At 42.3% G+C, this 19574-nt stretch overlaps 2 protein-coding genes across 7 annotated transcripts in view; both read right to left on the bottom strand.

Annotated features, from left to right (window-relative positions):
• The window catches only part of aopep (aminopeptidase O (putative)), a 71984-nt gene extending 54793 nt beyond the window's left edge, over positions 1–17191 (bottom strand). For 3 of the 4 annotated variants that reach the window (XM_071483414.1, XM_071483416.1, XM_071483415.1), the window contains exons 1-6: positions 17120–17191; positions 14201–15081; positions 13750–13919; positions 12654–12912; positions 11572–11785; positions 10958–11082 (exon numbers count right to left, since the gene is read on the bottom strand). In XM_071483414.1, the coding sequence (XP_071339515.1) occupies positions 10958–11082; positions 11572–11785; positions 12654–12912; positions 13750–13919; positions 14201–15039 (1607 nt within the window). In that variant the 5' untranslated portion in view covers positions 15040–15081; positions 17120–17191. The remainder of the gene's footprint in view (positions 1–10957; positions 11083–11571; positions 11786–12653; positions 12913–13749; positions 13920–14200; positions 15082–17119) is intronic. The other variant, XM_071483413.1, reaches the window with a different exon arrangement.
• Positions 17192–17581: 390 nt separating this feature from the next.
• dock8 (dedicator of cytokinesis 8) overlaps positions 17582–19574 on the bottom strand; it is a 53486-nt gene continuing 51493 nt past the window's right edge. For all 3 annotated transcript variants that reach the window (XM_071483412.1, XM_071483410.1, XM_071483411.1), the window contains one exon: positions 17582–19341. In XM_071483412.1, the coding sequence (XP_071339513.1) occupies positions 19290–19341 (52 nt within the window). In that variant the 3' untranslated portion in view covers positions 17582–19289. The remainder of the gene's footprint in view (positions 19342–19574) is intronic.

Here is a 19574-nt window from a genome sequence, read left to right on the forward strand (position 1 = left end):
AACAAGCACAGAACGTACAATTTTGTCTTTTCTATTCAAGCAAAGGTTGGAGGGTTGGCCTTTCCTAATGTCAGCTTACGGGAAGAAGCTTTGTCTCCTTTCCCTCCCTCTCAGACAGAGTCTGTGGGCTATTTTAGACACAGGGGCCTATTTGACCAAACTCCTACCAGCCTTCGTTCTTTTTTAACAAGTCTGACTTCAAATGTCTGGCATTCCAGGCTGGCTGCAGATCAGCTCTCTGCTCCCAGACAGGGCCCCACAGGGCCAGGCCAAATGCCACTCCATGTAGGGCCTGATCACATGAACAGGGGCCAGGCTGGGGCCCCGAGAGAGCCGCCCCACCCACATACACTGCATCACATCAGAGCCTGAAAATAAATAGCAGAAAAGATATCAGAGGTCATCAGGAACAAGGAGGCGACTCTGCTGCTCTGGTCCGGATAAAATAAGGCTTTGTGGTGCCGGCATATGACAAAATAAGTACCACGTTTCAAGGTTAGACTGCAGTTTCTAGTCGCCGTCAAGTGCTTACACTTAAAGACCTATTCATGCATACATAGATACCTGGCAGCTCAAGCAGCTCAAGTTTGTATCACACTGATGGGATTCATGTGGGTCATAACCTGATGAGGTCAAGAATGCTTGTCCACATACACAGAGATATACATGAAGACGCAATAACTGTATAAGGTGCAGGCATAACTTAACACCCTCATAAACCAGCAGAAAGTCACAGGCACAGACATGCAAATACACACACACACACACACACACCCACCCACCCACATACTTTCAGCAAATCCACTTTGAATCCGTATCAGCTGGGAAGTGATAGCAGATGTCTGATCCATCCTCCCTTAACAGTAAAACAATCCACAGTGAAGTTTGTTCCTTGTTTAGTCCAAAAACTGATGTCATGCCAGAGGAATGTTCTTGAGTGTGTGTGTGTGTGTGTGTGTGTGTGTGTGTGTGTGTGTGTGTGTGTGTGTGTGTTTGTGTGTGTGTGTATGTGTGTGTGCAGGATGCTGGAGCAGTGATGCTGGAGCACAGATTTAAAACAGTATGGACACTTGTTTGTCTGTAATGGTCAGCTCCCTTTCTGCGGTGGACTGTTGGATATATTGGAGACGGGACAGAAGCAAGAAATCTCTTTGAATGACACCGTAGGGAAAAAATGATACTTCCAAAAGGACACCTGAACAAGCAAGGAAAGAAGAAATCTGAATGCACACATGTACCTAACCAAAGACACATAATATCACAAAGCCCTATATTAAAGTTTCACAGTGCTATAGTGTCTTAAACCAATGATTTTAATGGGATTATTATAAAGGGCGTGGATGTTTTAATGAGTGCTAATGCAGTTCATCTGGCTATGACAATCCCCTGTCAATCAGCCTAAGGGGGGTGTCGACATGACATCAACATTCCTGCATTATTCTAGCTATTTACATGCAAACCCCGTCGATCATCAGAACCTTCTTTTTACTTCCACTACTGCCTCAGTCAAAATGACAGGACGAAATCTATTTCACAGGAATATAATTTGAGACATTTTCTTGCCTGAAGGATAATAAATAGACTAATTCTTTTTCTCTCTCTTATGTAACGTGAGAGAATGAGACAATGAGGAGATGGAAAGTTAGACCGCTTTGTACTGTGAGGCCATATAAGAAGTGTTTGACAGAATGGAAAGATGGATGAAGGCGAGATTGAAGTGAAATTAGCCAGTGAGCAGAGCCGTCTCCACTACAGAGGTTTCAGGCTGCCACCTGGCTGAGCTGCCTGCCCGTCAGACAAAAACCCTGCAGCAGACGGACAGAATGTGGGTAAAAGGTGTGTGATGTAACTATTTTTACAACAACCCACTTACACAGTACCACAACAGATAAGCGCTAGAAAAATGTATACAGTGATTGTCACTTTGACAACGATCAACAGGTGTTAACACATGAGGAGGGCTCCGGTCCATGTAATGCGTCTATAAGTGGAACACTGCATTCTTCTTATTGTGGATGAAAAGACAAACACCAAAAATGTCCATCTCCTTGTATTTTCCCAATCTGTTTGTGCCTCTCTGCCCTAACCCAACTGGTCACTACTGAAGAAGTAAATCTTTAAAAATGATAGGGATAGGCAAAATGATTACCTCAACAGCTGGACACTGTTGTTCTTATTAAAATGTTGCTCAAACAAGAATAAATACATTTGCTGTCAAATCTACAACATATCCAGTTGTAGATTTGATGCAGCATGGTGCAACAACATTTGATTTCTATGCCACAGAGGGGCTTTGACTTCACAGAGAGCACGTAGTAGGATCTTAGTAGGTTTTGGTATTTTCGCGTATTGTATTTGTTGACAATATGAAAAATATAGAACATTAACAGCAGAAGACAGAATGCAGTTATTACAATTCATGCTGATGGTTTTATGAAAGTGTTTAACAAATTTGAACGGTTGATACACTGATAAACTGGTGCACCATAGAAAAAGTTGGGGGATCAGCAAAGTCATTAGGATTCATCCTCTCAATGGGCATTACTTTGAGTGCATGAATCTGTACAAAATTTCATGGTAATCCATCCAATAGTAGTAATATATAATATATTTAATTCTGGACCAAATTAGTTGATTGACCAATCGACAGACAGCCTGACAGACTGGCACTGCCATCCACGGAGCCACGTCACTGGCATGGCTAAAAACAGCCTATTGTGAAAGCAATGGCTGGATCAGTTTGGAGCAGAGCTCCCTCCCCAAGGCTAAAAGCAAACCCAGACATCAGAGGCATTACCACCAAGCATTTCACAGCACTTTGTTTCAAATGTCTCATTTTGGCCAGTTCAGTGCAGAGGTCCCACGGACATTAAGCCGTCTGGGTTTGCACAGAGAAATGAAATTACCTACTCCCCTAGGCTCTAGGCTGCACTGCCACACACATGCCCCAGGATGCACACCGAGAGCAGAGCAGCACCCCCTACACCATACAATGGACCCATCCATTTCTCCATAGAATGGGTCCTATGGACTCATCTTTTAGTCAGTAGAATGGGTGTGCAGTGACAGGCCTGTCTTGCTACAGCTTCTAATCCAGAGTTATGGCACAGTGCATCTGTGTTAGTGGTAAATGTAGTACAATATATCAACTGTTGCCAGCAGGTTCACATCTGAGAGCAGTTCAAAGCAACACGACATCAATCACCAAACACTGACTGAACTGAAGCATATATGGCACCTCAGAAAAGACATCAAGTACGACAGTGGACATGAATTTAGCAGTCAGTCGTTAATATAAAATTCAAAAGCTATCATGCATGATTTTTTTTTCTGGTTATACCTGTGTGGTTTACAACAAACTGTGTAACTCTCTCCTGTCAAGCAGTGGAAGAGTTAAAAGGTGGCTCGTTCAGTTGTGAGAAGGTACTGTGGAAGAGCAGGTAAACCTATACTGCAGATAGAGAAGGGAAGTTGAGAGGCCCAAGATAACTAGACAGGAATGTTCCTGCAATAACAAAACGCTTGCTAAGCTGGGTCCTGCTATCTTCATTAGGACCACAGAGAAAGGTCTGAGCAAGAAGAGATGGATAGTAGTGGCCAATGCTCGTGGGGTTTGGAGCTGTCCCGTGTCTGTTCAGCAGGAGACCAGCAGAGGAACAAGGGAAACTGTAGAAAAAAAGAAATAAAGCTCACCTAAAAATCTTAACTACTTGCAATCACTTTAAAAATGTCCACAGGACACTCCCTCTCCTTTTGTCCAGGTGCAGGCATGCAGAGCTGTCTTTTCAACCTGCTGGGCTCTTTTGTGTGGCTACAGAAGAGAGGGAGATCCACTCAAGGTGGGAAGAAAGAAACACCCCATCCTTGACTATTTGATTAACAGCTGTCTCCTGTGCCAAAAAATAAGACCCCCCACATCCAGCCCTCCCCACCCTCAGTGCTCTAACTGCCTCCTGAAAGAGCAGAGTCTGTGTCGCACACTTCTAGGGTTACTTCACAGATCAAACTGGAGAGGAGAGCAGAAAGGCAAGAAATCCACTGAGACATCAGAAGGAAGAGGGGAAGACGAGCAGTGGGAGGACTGGGAAAGAAATAGAGTAAGGAGGAACAGAGAAAAGGGAGGGGGGTCAACAAAGAGGCAGAAGGTGCAATTCAGTGATGGGGAATCATGGCCAATGAGGCGCAAGAATGAGACTGATGCTGGAAACTGGGGCAGGTTAAGATTAACATCAAATCTTTTTAATTTGCATTTTGTGGTCTGCTGTTATATTTCATTTACTTACCATTTAAGATGGTAACAAGCAGCAAGCAGCAATGCCATCCCGAAAAGTTAATGATCTTTCCTTAACGATCAGCTTTATCTTTTAAATGCTGTTGCTTTTGAATGATCCATCCTATTATTGCTAACCAATTTGTAAATTATATGCAAGTTTTTAGATTTGTTTTTCTTAATTCAGAAAAAAAACATCGGTTTCCAGTCATTCTGGTATGTCATGAAAATCAACTTGCAGAAATTTAGAACATTCACGCGTTCATTAGCCATACCACTTATCCTTTTATGGACCGGGGGGGGGGGGGGGGGGGGGGGGCTGGAGCCAATCCTAGCTGACATTGGGCGAAGACAGGTCACCAGTCTATCACAGGGCTGACATATAGAGACAAACAACAATTCCTGCCCACATTCACACCTACAGGCAATTTAGAGTCGACAGTTAACCTAACCTGCATGTCTCTGGATTATGGGAGGAAGCCGGAGTACCTGGAGGAAACCCACACAGGGAAGAGGAGAAAATGCAAACTCCACATAGAAAGACCCCAGCTGGCCAGTAGGTTCAAACCCACAAACTTCTTGCTGGGCAGCAGCACTAACCGCTGCGTCACCGTGCATATAATATTTCACTAATGTCACCATCTCATTGCAGATTTATGTTATTACTGCATTTTTGAGAGCTGAGAGTTGGCTGCTGTGAAATTCATATGCTTTGTGGTCTGAAAAAACAAGCTGATAAGACTAACAATTAGAAAACATCAACACAGTGAAGACTATAGTGTGAATTTGGTTGTTTCCTCCAGGAGAAATGTTGCTGTCTGAAATGAATATTCTCTCTTGCAGCTGTATTACCATGGGGGAATAATGTTATGTTCCAACAATTTTTACTGCACTGAAATGAATGAAACCCAGCGCCTCTGTAGAATGAAGGAAATCTATCTAAAAGCTTGTGGTATGCTTTGGGAAATGGTTGGCAGTAATGTGGAGAGTATGAGATTTCTAGTTAATGGGTTAAAACAGGCAAAACCACAGGTCTGGTCCTATAAAAGATGAAAAAGAGCTCAGGTGGTACACTAAAGAGCTCCAGGGCAGCAGGAGATTATCCTGCTGGGCACTAACTCCCCCCCAGCACTGCAGCTCACTACTTCCTCCCAACAGGGACCAATGGCCAATGCAACTTCCTGCTAGCCCATAAACAAACAATGCAGTCAACTGAAGTCAGGCTGAAAATCCTCCAGTGCCACTTAGAAAGGTCAAGAGGTATACACCAGTCATAATTTTTACCTTGTGCCTTTGACAGTTATATGGCTGCCCAGTTTGACTGTATAGCGAGTGGAACTAGCAGTTTAACTGCTTGATCCTTTTTTCTCCCCATTTCTTTGGGCAGCCAATCCTGCATGAGGTGAGAGTTGTGTTAAAGGAATAAAACCAATTCAGAAATGTAATATCAGGAAAAAAATTATGTGTGCTGATGCTGGTGTATAAAAACTATTTTGGCGATAAACATGTTTTCAGGATGCCAATTTATGCAATGTGTGTGTCATTCTGCTTGGAAGGAAGCTGGTAATAAAAGTGCAATGAGACGTGCTGAGAGATAGATATTTTACGTATGCATGTGTGTGGGTTTATCAGAGCCCGCCATCAAGTGTTGTGGGGCAGCCCTCCCTTCCTGTCACAAAACAAACCCCCAACAGCAACGGCAAAGAATTGCATTTTGATCTGGCTCAATTACAGCTATAACCTAAGAATAACCCAAACGTCAAAAACAAGTTTAAAAAAACTTTCACCACCTGGTAATAAAAGTAGATAACAGGCAATGACAATCTGTGTAGCATTCCTCTGACGTCATCCCACTGCACTAAATACACATCCTTACACCATTGTTTGAACAATACATGCATTCATACAAACACAAGCACAGGAATCTGCCCGTCCACAGTGAACCAAAACAAAACCAACATCACCCACACAACTAAGAGGCCCGTTTCAACACTTGTGTAATTTCCCAACAAAACGTGGGGAAACCACCGCTCTCCGGAGGCCGTCAGACATGTCTTCATTTGGGCATGCGTCAGACACAGTGATCTCCGATTAGTCCTACAAGTTCAGCCAATGCTTTGGGACTCGTAGACCTCAGCTTCAAAGACGAGAGGAAATGCCGTGCCCTTCCTGTCACTCCCAGTCGGAACCAAATGACGTGGTCGAGATGCAATGAAGAGATTACACATCCAAATAAAAAATTGTATGAGCTAAGGCTGATAAAAACAAAGATACAAGTGCACAAATACAAAACACACACACTCTCACACACACACACACACTCAAACACACATTGCTAATTACTAATGTTCAGGAAACAGTGGGCGGTCTGACCATGACAGCTAAGAGCAGATTCATTATATTTAGAGCCGAAGTTTACAACATTCCCATGTCCTTCAATCTCTCAGGACAATGAGGTTTTTTATACCGACTGGAAACACAAGTAACTTGAAGGGATTCCCCAACTGTGCTCACCGGTGCCAACTCTCTGATACTCTTTGTTTCCTCTCAACCCCAACACATCTTCAATGCCTCATCCATACTCCTCTATCAATCTTTAACCATACTGTATTTTTCTTCCTGTCCCTTATCGGCTTGATGTCTTAAAAGTTTTACTAATAGCATGGGGAGAGGTTAACGCAGCAGTGCTTCTACATTCCACTCCACTGAGCCTGGTTTCTCATAGGAACACACAGAAACAGGAGGACAACAAGAAAATGTAAAGATAGACAAAACAAAAAACAAACAAAAAAAAACAGATACTGTTTGGCATTTACAATATGGCTGTCGCAGGTTAATATGCATCTGTTGACTGCTCAAGAATTCTTGAAGCCAAAGCAGAACAAAAAGGATTATGTTGAAGTACTGCACAACAGATTGGTGCTTTCATTGTTACATAAAATAAACTAAAATTGGTTATGCAAAATCCTATGAAATACCAACTGGCTTCATGCCCTGGAAGCGACATTTGCGTAAGCTTAGTATTCTGTTTGTGTCTCTGTGTGTGTGTGTGTGTGTGTGTGTGTGTGTGTGTGTGTGTGTGTGTGTGTGTGTGTGTGTGTGTGTGTGTGTGTATGTGTGTCAGAAAGCCTTGTTGGTGCTCAGTGTACGTGGCACAGCCCTTGAATGCAGACCTGCCCTTACTTGACTTCTTAATCTTCGGTTTCCTGCCCTCCCTCTCCGTATCTCAGTATAAAAACTTCACGCCACTGTGATTCCTCCCCTGCTTCGCCTCTGCCCTCCCTTCTCTGTATCACACTACAACAGTTTCATGCGCCTTTGCAATTGCTCCCTGGCCCATAGCCCCTCCACCCCTGCTGTTTCCACTGGGGCACTGCACAAAAACTGCACTTGGCACGGTCCCAACGACTGGGGCCCACATACCTCCCAATCCCTAGATTAAATAGCACCAGTCTCTGAAGTCCTTCCAGGGGCTAATGGCTTTTGTTGCTGGGAATAATCCACACATCCTCTCCCACATCCTGGGGGTCCGCTGGCCTATCCTGAACCCCGCCTTCACCCTCTTCGTCTCACTCTCATCTCCATCTCAATCTACACTTCCATTTTGGTTGACCCCCCCCCCGCCTTCCTATGACAGAACCCTGTGGTTAAGTGCAGAGGCATGTAGGACCGAACCACTTGCATTGAGGGGAGGATGAGTTGACACTGGGTTGAGAACCATGCAGAGTTTTATTGGGAGTCGGTGCAGGTGCTGTCTGAAGCTTAATGAAGGCCCTAAATCTCTTCTCTGTCATCTGCAGCTAACTGGAGTCTAAGCAGCCAGGGCAAGAGGGGTAAGTGCCTGGGAGCTATCCTCATAAGGGAAAGAAAATATCCGTCAGGCAACAGCCACAGCAGAGGAGCCTCTGTGTTAGCACTTGATCTCTGTTCAAAATAAATACAGCAGGGAGACAGATTTTCACAAGATGAGAGGAAAGATTGTTCATAGATCAAAGAGCACTCTGTATTTTGGGTGAAGCAGTTGAAATAAATATGCAAAACTGAGAACTAGATCCAGACTGCGACCATCTTGTCGCCCTCTGTGCTTCAAAATATCTCTGATTGAGACCACTTTTGGATATAACGTCAGAAATTTAAGCAGAATACATTTTCAGGTATGAGCTCATATCCTGTCTGGCGGACTTTTCTTCAGGGAGGCCGCCGGGGGAGAGGAGAAAGACAGACAGAGAGAAAGAGAGACTGTGGCTGCAGACCGCAGACACTGGAACAACGTTCACTGACCACCCTAATCAGTTTACTTCATCAACACAATTTAAAAAAAAAAAAAAAAAGCCAGACATTGATGGACTTTATTTAGCTTCAATTTCCAATTTTAATGTCATTCATATGGCCACCGGCTACATTTCAGTCATATCTACAGGCAAACCATATGCCAGCTGAAAGGACTCTATTGCAGAGAAAATATAAAACTTGATTTCCAAAGAAACTATCACTTCTGCAGAATGCTAGAGGCCAGACTTAGGAGTGATAGACTGTACAGAGATGTGAAGAGGACAGAGCAGGACGTCAAATACAGGGGCCTGATTGAGGGATATTATGAGGGCAAAGAGATAACAGGAAGTCAGGAGATGAAAAGAGAAAAATAAGCGACAGTGAAGGGGGAAAAAAAGTGACAGAAGCAGAGCACTGCTGACTTTCAGCGTAGAAGGACAGCAAACAACAGGGAGATTAAAGGTGAATAAATATGTAAAGAGAGTGGAGGTGAACGGAGCTAAAGAGGAGGTCACGGTGAGGGTGAAGAGGAGACAAAGAAATACATTGAGGAGAATCTGTCATCCTGTGGCTTCGTGCCCACCCATCTACCCCCAGACCTCCACTGAAACTGCACACAAACATACAGAAAGTACATAAATACACACAGGTCTGGTGTGGAGCAGAGAGCCTGCAGAGAGCCTGCAGACCACCTGAAACCTCTGAAAAGTTATAACAGAGCAGACTATTCACCCACTCACTGAGTCAAAGCAAAGCTGTGCCCAAAGAAGAGGTTAGCCACCTCTCTCATCAAGAGGGTCAGGGTTTGGGGTTAGGGCTTTGGGGTCTTTAGGGGCAGGGAAAATTAATTAAAGAATAAGGAAGAACCATGTTATGTTTGGAGGAAGGGATGGAGAAGCTGAAATGGTGTAGCCTTGACTGACTGGGCTGAGTTTGCCAACTTCATGGCAAAAATATAAAAATGTAAAAAGAAGAAAAGTGTCAACAGGTTAAAAGATGCGGTGGGAATAAAATTTTGGAAGACAGATGAGGGAAGAGAGCTGTTTGGGATGGAAAAAAAGGGATGAAGAAAGAAAAAGATGGTGAGTTTCGGAAATGGGATGAACAGAAAGGGGGGAAAACATAATGAAAAGTAGAGGGTTAATGATGGGACAATGAAAGAGGACAGGGACAGCATATGGAAAAAGGGTTTAAGTGGAGGCCTAGTAAAGAGGCTGAGGATTCCTTTGCCAATTTTATGCGTTTACATTTTGTCAAGCTTCAATTTGGTTCTGCTACTCTTCTCACTGAAAAATAAAAAATTAAATAGTGGCAGCATCACATCCTTTCATAAGCCCCATGGATATACTAACAGGTCAGAAGATAAGTCCCTCAGGCTGGTTTTAAAAGTGGTTATGTTGGGGAAAAAGGAGGGATGACAACTGACTGAATAGAGTTTAGAGGGGGTTATGGTTGGACTCCTTAATGCAGCAAAGAATTCCAATGTGGAAGAGCTCCACAAAGAAGACCGAGACAGAGTGAGGGGGTTTTGAAATGTGAGGTATATCATTAATCATTCAACTCAGAAAAGTTTTACTTGAAAATCCAAACCAGAAGCAGCAAGATAAAGTTGAAAAATAACAAAGTGCCGGCTTTAGCTTTGTTGTGGCAAAACTTTGATGTCCTGTTTCCATACAACTTGTAAATAATTGCAAAATAATTCCAAAATTGGTCCGCACACCCACTGCAAACTGATGCTTTGCCACAGCTGCAGAATTGTAAAGCTGTTATAGTCAATATTTTTATATTAATGAATCAGTTTGCCTATGTGTAATGTGAAAGGTGTTGCTTACATTGTAATAACAAACCCATATAATTACCACCTCTGCTCCCTATACAGAGAATTTTAGCATCTTTCAGCTCATTGCTTTGGTTTCGTGACCCACAGCTTCACTGTTTTGGTTAATCGTACAGCTCTCATCAGCATCGTTTCCAGACACATAAAGCAACTGTTCAGCAAACAAGGCGCCAATAACACACTGTACACAAACTGCCAAGCACCAATCAGCAAACATGCTAATGTAGTTACAGTAAACAAAACGTGTTGTAATGTTCATATGGGTACCAGACTCTTGTTTTAAGACAGACTTGAAAAATTGTGAACCTATTCTATTAAAAAGCTAATAATATGTCAGCACTGTCTTGACACCTTGTTTCTGCTGCCCCCAAGTGGTAAAAAAGGTGTTTGCAGGGTTAACAATCCATACAAAATTTTAATTTTTTATCATTAATTCCTTTTGCACCTAAGTTGAAAAACACATTTACGAGCCTGTTTACTACTAGTTTTCTCTGTCTCCCGAACATCCTTATCCTATCCTCTTTCCAGCAATTTCCCTACACCTTCTGCTATTCTACCAAATATCAAAGTTTCATTACCTGGCCATGCCCAAACTGGAGAATCCTGCTGGAACGATGAGGATATCAAGACGAGGAAATGGGTGGACCCCCAGAACAGCATGGGCTGCAGCCAAACATCGAGGCAACAGCTTGAGGACTCCCATCTACAAAGGGAAAGCAACAAGTTTCTCAGAACAGCAGGCATCTATAAAATTATAATTTTACCTGAACCAAATCTCTGTATATTGATAGATGTGGGTAAAATATACAGTTTATGCATTAGCTTCTCCCTATACTAGTGTACTATGATGGTTCTATGTGCTCCATTTCAAAGGATGTGTACGACTATTAAGTCTGTACTGTTTTTCTTAAGATTTTTCGCCACTTATCTAAGAGGCATTATGAGCTCGGAACTGACTGAATCAGGAAAAGCCTTTGACTTAATATTTATCAATGTTATTCCACTAAGAAATTCCCTTCAGGGTAAATCATTCTCATGAGAATACAGACTCATACTTCTATCATTCTGCCGAGAGATGGTGGATGAAAACCTCTGGCATAGTAGCACAAACATTAACTGATGCTAACTGTCTCCTCTAATCATATAAAATATAATTAGCTCAGGTCTCAGTGGCTCTTTGTCAGAACTCCACCTGGGCCTTCTGCAGCAAGCTGACAGGGCCAAACACACGATGTGGAATCACCCGCTGGGACCTAGCCGACCGCTCAGTAAATCGACAAGGGTAGTCGCCATGGGAACAAGAGACGCCGCCATCCACCGTGCCTGAATAATCAGTTACAGAGAACCCTTCATCCTCAAGGGAAGCGTAAGAGAATGTAGAGTCTGAGCAGGTGGTCTGGTCTCCACTGTAGCAGATTAAAATGGGGAAGAAAAGTTTAATCCAAGGTTAATAACAATGATTTAATGAATTTTCTTACTGAGAGAATACACACTTATTCAGTTGGTGAACCAATATATGGCACGATGTGTCCTGTCTGTCTGTGCTAAGCATGGAAATGAAAGCAATGGAAATATGGAATATATACGTCACAAAGGCAAACCACAGAGATCCCAAAAATATCTAGGTGCTGACATGCAACCTCATTCCCTCTTAAATCCAATATCCAGCTCTAACTCCATCCTTAGCATCAGACGTGTTCCAAAGGTTTCGAGCAACATCCAAGTTTCCTTTCAGCCATTCAATGAAAATAAAGGCCTTCCTTGTAGTGGGAGATTCCTGGGGCCTGCAGCAGGCTATGGCTGGGCTGCTGCTGGAGGAAAACCATGAGGGGAGGAGGATGATTACTGGAAAACACTGGCAGACCTTCCAACCTGCTGGCCAATGAACAGGAAGACCCCAGCCCAACCCTGTCCTGCCCACTGTAAGCCAGACCTCACTAATGTCCCAGCCTACAATCTGTATCATGTACCACCATAAAATTTATATCAGCTTTGCTTTTTTTTTTTTTTTTTTTTTTTTGCTTCCCAAAGATCATTTCTGCTGGGCATTGAACCCAAAGTACTATGGCGCAAGCTTTAATGTACTTGTCATAAAAAGCTGATTGAGGGCTGCACCCTATCCATCACCCTAACTTCACCTGCGCCTTTTTTTGTTACAACGAAAGGAAAGTTTCACCATGGAATGTCGAAGGGCCAGACTTGTGTTAATAGCAGACTTGGGAGGAGGAAGAGGTCTAGCACGAAGAAAAGAACGCAGGAAAAATAATAAAATACCTGCCAGCCTGGAGTGAAGAGCCCTTTACTACTTCACTGGAGGAGCTTCCATGTCCAGACACAAACTCAGCCTCAGTCAATTCCACAGACCCAGACCCAGCCCATGGTTTGGCAGTCTTGCCACAATCCGCCCTGTCCGTCACCCGTCTTTCCAATGCTAGGGGAATTTCTGCTGTGACTTGGCACCAGTGGCCCACTGCCAAGGTGAAGGTGGAGGCCGGCATGGGCATAGTGACGTAGTAATTCCAGACTGAGAAACCTGCAGAGAGTAGAGGAAGGCGAAGACAGAGAGGATGAAAATGTCAGGGAAAATGTAGGGGTGCAGAGAGGAGTTTAGATGACAGAGAGCATGGAGAATTTGAATTGGAGTGAATTGCTAATTCTTTTAATTTCACTATTCAGTTCGATGTTATGTTCATCAGAGACATTCTTTGTTTTTTGGTTTTTTTTTTGCCCCAAGAAATCAATAGATAGTCACATATCCTTCATGCCAACATTATAGATGACAAAAGGAGCTCCACTAGTGTGCACTAGAAGCGCGTCAATCAAAGAAACATGTCAATTTAAAAGTTGTTAATTTCTGTTCTGTAAGTCAACTTAACACCAACATGTACAGCTGCATTATCCCCATGTAGCAATTCTCCATCATTATTTTTCTGGCTCTGATGCAGGATGATGATGCTGTTATTTTTAATCTCATCAACAAAGCTCCAATGGAATTGGACAGAGTTAAAGATGTGTGGAACCAGGCTTTAAGAAAGCTGGCTTCAAATAAACACTTAATTGAAAATGTTCTACACTGGTGCCAACACGACACCTAAGATCACCAAAATTAGACTTTTTCTTTACCTTGTATGTTTCTCTATAATCCCCTTTTACATTTAACAAAATAAGTAACATTTCTCTGCTTTACTTTCCTTATTGAACAAATAGTCAATAAGGAAATAAGCCACATTTGCTAATCAGGGGTCTAAAAATATTGAAGGTGTTGTAGGCTGTGCAGAGCAAAAGCCCCTTGGAGCTTGTGATTTTGGTCAACATTAATAAAATCCACTTCTACTGGTTGCCACAATAGGTGTGTGAAATAACAGCTTACGTGCGTCTCTGTCCTCAATAGGTACAGCCTGCTCCTCCCCACTCATCAAAACCACACACTCACTGGGGGCCCGTACTGTTGCCTGCCATGTCGACATGGCAACAGGCGGCTCCTGGCAGGGGAAGAGGGCTCGGTTGTTGATGGGAGAACCGGCAGTGTAAACACACACCCTGGAAGGGTAAACAATAGTAAACTATAAACAACCCTCATTTCAAAGCTCAAAGGATCCACCAGCTATACACGCACACATACACACATGCAAAGCATCCACGCAGAGAACAGAATATAACAGCCTGTGGCGTGTTTCTGTGAATTAATGAATCAGGATTATTCTGTTCTAACACTGCAAACTGGAAATATAAGCTTTAAGAAAGAGACCTCCCTCTTAATCGTACTATGAAACCACTGTTTTATGGAATGGGTTTGATGATTTGCACTCCCAGAGACGAACCTGTCGTCCTGGTCTTTGGTCCACCTCACAGAGCCTCCCGTTGGCCTCGTCTCATAGCAGATCCTGACAGCACGAGGGAACTCCTGAGGGGACGCTGCCCCCTTCTTCCTCACCTGCAGACTCCACCGGTCTCTATGAAAATGCAGTGAAGTGCCATCCTGAGCGCCAGGGGCACGGCTACACAGCAAAAAGAGCTGGTGCTTCTGCCTCCATCGGCTAGAGGGCAGGGAGATGAGTCTCTGAATAAAGGCTGCTTGTGGGTTCACTGAGCTGTCTCCGGACTTCTCAGATCTGACCTCTGATGGGAGGCTAGACATGGCTGACACAGAGGTGACGTCCACCTCTTCAACTTTCGACACCTCGAGGTCACAGCAGTCCAGCACGAAGGTGAAATCGCTGTCACTGGTGGTTTCCCACAAATGTGAAGGATGGATTTCTTCAGTTTCAGCTGCAGTCGGCGACCCAACCCCAGACATCGCCTGACGTTCATCTCCTTTTCTTTCTCTAGCACCAAACGTCTTTTCCATCCTTGTCATAGTCTTCTCAAGTCTTTCTGCTCCATCCTCAATTGAATCTACATCCTGTAATCTACACACAAACCCATCCTGACTCCCTCCAGCTTCTACAGAGCCAGCTCCGTCACCAGGTCCAGTGTCACCCTCAGCCTTACCAATCAGCCCACAGCATGGCTCCAGGAACAGAACGACACTACCACTGATGACCTTCCTTTCAAAATGAACTCTCAGGTCCAGCACATAATGTCTGACAAGTATGTGGTTGGTATTGGCTCGGAGTGGAAGATCATCTGTGTCAGGATTTAGGTCCGCACCTGGCTCCATGTCGCACAAACTGCATCAAAGAAGAGCAGAGAATGGCTGAACCTAAGAGCAAAAACAAAGCTTTATTTATTTATGTTACAAACTTTTTATTTATCATAGGCTGATTCATTGAATGTGTGTTTATGTAAGCTTCAGACAAAACCATTAGCTGATATTCCATGGCTTCCTGTGGGCAGATGTACTTACTTCAGCCTATGAATGAAGTGTTCTGTCTGTGTACTGCGATGACGCCAAATCTGTCAGAGTCTGTATGCTTAACTCAAACTCAAACTTAAGTGTCAAACTCCATCTGTTCACACATTCCACAAATGTTTCCAAAAATAAAAACACCTTCACGATCCTATTTTGATCCGTGTTAATGAAGCAGTAATACCAAAACACCTTAGCTCAGTGCCAGGAACAGCTAAGTGTCTGCTGTAGCCTATATTAAAGCTCTCCTGCTGTATACGAGAGGTTTTGCTGTCACAAACCTTCCATTTAGCCTGCTCTGGGCATGAGGCGGGCTTGGCAAGACAGAGGTGCAATTACCATTTGCAGCACAAAATCCTCAGAGGTTACTTAGTGCAGGAATCTATTCATAAAACTATGAGCACACAAAAACAGGGGATAATATCTACAGCGACAGGAAAAAGGCAGAAAACCCCTATCTCCCCGCTTTGCTCATAACTTCCATCTCTGAACTAAATGACCACTCTGGTTTTAACTAGGCAACTTAATTGAGTGTAAAAACATACTTGTAGACTAGTGATTATGTTCACAGTATTTCTGCACACTGTGACTAAAGAAGTGTACAACTAAAGAGCAGTTCCACTCTTAAACTTTGAAAATGTATTTTTGAATAAAGATATTCATTTCGATCTTTAAAATAACAGACTGTGCTGCACGTCCACCACTGAAAAGCCTTGTACGACTTTGCTCAGAGGAAGTGATCAGAGCTTCAAGGTCATCTGCTTGGGGAGACTTTGGAAACCTTCAAAGAGGCTCTAACTTTGCACAATCGGCCTTTTCATTTAAGGCCATTAGGATTGGAACAAGCTCCTTGACACTTTAAAAACATGTAGATTTCCATACCTTTTCCCATGATGCCAAAAAAACAAAACAAAACAAAAAAAAACAAAAAAAAAACAAAAAAAAAAAACAATGAATTTTAAGAAGTCAGTCTTGTCGACATTAATTTGATGCAGACACAGTTACTGTGATTACTGTATAATAATTTACTTATTTACAGTATATATACTGTATAGTTTTCAGCGTAATTAAATTGTGATTATGTCTGAATCCATATTTTTTTTTTAGTTGTATCATAACTGCAATTAGATATTATTATTGCATTAGTGTTTGCATCCACATGCCCAGGGATTGCAAACAGAAATTAGCTACATCTGATAAATGTTTCCCCTTTGTAATAAATGTAACTTTCCAGGTGGGTTGCCACGGGCTTAGTGGAGCAAAGATTAAAGAGATTAAACAGAATAAGGCTAATAAAGATCTTGTGAAAGTTTAAACTGACAGGTTAGGGCGCATACAGCGCCCTTGCAGGCAAAACAGGTGAGAGCTTGCCCTTGATGCATGCCATGCTCAGACCTTTTTATATGCAGTCTATGAATCAGACAGACAGAGGGTAACCCGAGGGTTAGCCCTCATATTATTTTAATCACAGTCTAGCTACAAAGCAAAAGTAGAAATGCTTATTAACTTTTAATGAGGGTTAAGCACATTGACACAGCTACTGAAGTCGCATGAGAAGACATGACAGCTTAATAAGCAAGATGTGTCTCATGAAGGACAGCAGATCGATCAACGTAGCAGTCCACGTTTGAGTTTTAAACATTGGTGGCGTGAAGCTAAATTGACGGCGTGTCATGGGCTAGAGTTAAGGATAATTTCACATTAAAAGTCTGCTCTCAACATTCAAGACTCAGCGGTAAAAACTAGAGCAGCGGTGCTCCCTGAACTGACCAGCTTCACCGTAGGTAACACTGATTTTAACCAAGTGTTTCAGAACCACTGCCAACATAGCACTGAGCATCACAAGCTCGGGTGCAGCTATTATATTACAGCCACAATCACAAGTACTCGCCTGTTGTGAATGAAATCGCCAACCTGTTTCCGTCATGTCGAAGTCGAGCAGTGATGTCGTCACATTGACGCGACGGCAGCAGAATGTAGTTCTTTACTCAGCTTCTTCCCGCCTTTTCAAACTTGCGTTGCAGTTTCGCACTCAGGTTACCGCAGGTTGTATATGGGTTATCCGAGATAAAGGTAAAAAAAAAAAAAAAAAAACAGAATTTTTTTTTTAACAGTAATTGAGAAGGAAAATGGTGTGCAATTGTTGCACTGCCCACCCATAAAATTGTATAAAAATGTATAAAAAACTGTATAAAACTTTATAAATCTGGTTAAACTGGACTATAAATGGCTAAAATGATGATGAAGAGAATATATACACACAGACACACACACAGTATTTACATACACTGTATATATGTTCACATGATAGAGGGTTTCTAGGCAATTTCAAAAAATAAAGTGATGACAAATGTGCATATATTAAGTTTTATTCAGGTGCATCAACAGCATTGTATGCATGACAAGTTAAAATTCCACATTTAATGAAACACAACAGGTATGAACATAAAACTCACTCATGAAGTAACATCCAGTGGTTGAAAACCACTAATACATCTGATAACACCTACTCTCAGCAATATCCTGCATGTTTCAAAAATAGGTATACATCTTAATTCATAATTAATACCCACACTGTATAACTTTTTCATACAATTTAACCATTTTGCAGTTCATAAATAAGAGATGTAACTGAAAACAGAGCAAAAGAAAATTCAAATGAGTATTAATAATGCAAATATAAATGTATACCCACTTTTGCAATGCCAACACATTTACATTACTGAAATATGGTAATGAGCTGCAACATAACACCAATGAAATGAGCTGTTTCATGGTTGTCAAATAAAATCAGGTTGTCACTATTTAATACTCCAAAGCAGTAGTAAATTTCTCTTCTGGAATGTATTCGGACATATGGAGTTAACATTATTCACATTGCAGAGCACAGCTGTGTGGAGTGACTTTTCAAAATATTGCAGTTCTAGTTAAGTATCTCAGTTCCTAAGTAAATAACAAAGGAATTAAATTTGGCACTGTGTGTATCATAGGAAGTAATCTATTTACAAACAGGTACTGAAACTGCGAGAACATAAACTGAGATTGCTACAGCACACTCAGTCACTGAATCCTGCCCACTGAATACAATTTAGTAATATCATTATTGCTATTATTTATCTAAAATACATTTCTATAAAATAAAATGCAAAATAGTTTTTTATACCTTTGTAAACATCTTTGTAATCACCTAATGTAATACCTCTACTATATACAAAATGTGGATTTAGAGATAAGCTTTGTGGAGCCACTGCCTCCTGTGAACTTACATCAGATCACTCTTAATAAGTTAAACTCTTCTATTATCTACATGGCCAGGTACTGTATGCCCAACAATAATAAGACAAGAATGGCCTTAAGAGTTAACGCAGGAAATTGTATCCATTTTTCAAGTGCAGAAATCCATCCATATTCTTGTTGCCCCATCTGGCACACAGTGGAGTGGAGTTTCAGAGGCCCTTTAGCACAGAATCATTTATCATCACTGAGTACAAAGTGACTTCAGCATGGCACTAAAACATTATCTAAATAAAGACACAACCATTCATACATTTACATATACATACAAACAGGACACCAGAATTATTGGCACACATACAGGCCCTGGGCCAGCAAGGACCTCAGAGAGGAACTATAGTCTGCTTCTATGCCAACTTACAGGAAATGTTTGCAGCATTATTAGGACTTGCAGTTATCTAAAAAAGGAAACCAACAGAGCCAAAGCATCTGAAGATTTTACAGTGAAACTCAATAAGCTACACTTAGCTCGAGATTCCCACTCCCCTATTTTTATGTGCTCTCTCTCTCCTTTTGCCTTCTGTAACAAACAACTGTCAAATCATAAAAGTCATACAGCACACACACTCTGCTGGATTGTTGAGAAACTGTAAGTCCTCCATTGTGGACACAATGTACTGCCCCCCACACAAAGCAGTGCAAGGGTATCACCACAAGTTCCTTCCTCGTTTTTCTCCTCTTTCATCTTATCTTCTCTTTTCCTCCCTCGGCTATTTGACAGTCGCCCCTTCCTCTTGGTAGCACTCTCTCAGACGAGCCGTGGCATCTCAGGAGTTTTCCTCCTGAGCTCTGCGGAAACTTAGACGTTTGAAAGATTCCCTGTAAAAGGGAAAGGGCAGTGGATGAGATGGGGGGGGCAAGGCACAGAAATATCCACTAGCACTGGAGTTATATTTTCATTATATATATCCATATTGTTTCACTGGTGTTAACATCAGTCCAACTGGTTTTGGAAGCTCTCTATAGTAATTGATAGAAACTGTCCAAAATTCAAACTTGGTGGATATGTTACCCTTTGACACACATGCTCATCCCTCACCATGGAAATACAT

The sequence above is a fragment of the Trachinotus anak genome, unplaced genomic scaffold, assembly GCF_046630095.1.
Source record: "Trachinotus anak isolate AG129_WGS33_773 ecotype Australia unplaced genomic scaffold, CSIRO_AGI_Tana_v1 ptg000008l, whole genome shotgun sequence".
In the NCBI taxonomy this organism is placed as follows: Eukaryota; Metazoa; Chordata; class Actinopteri; order Carangiformes; family Carangidae; genus Trachinotus; species Trachinotus anak.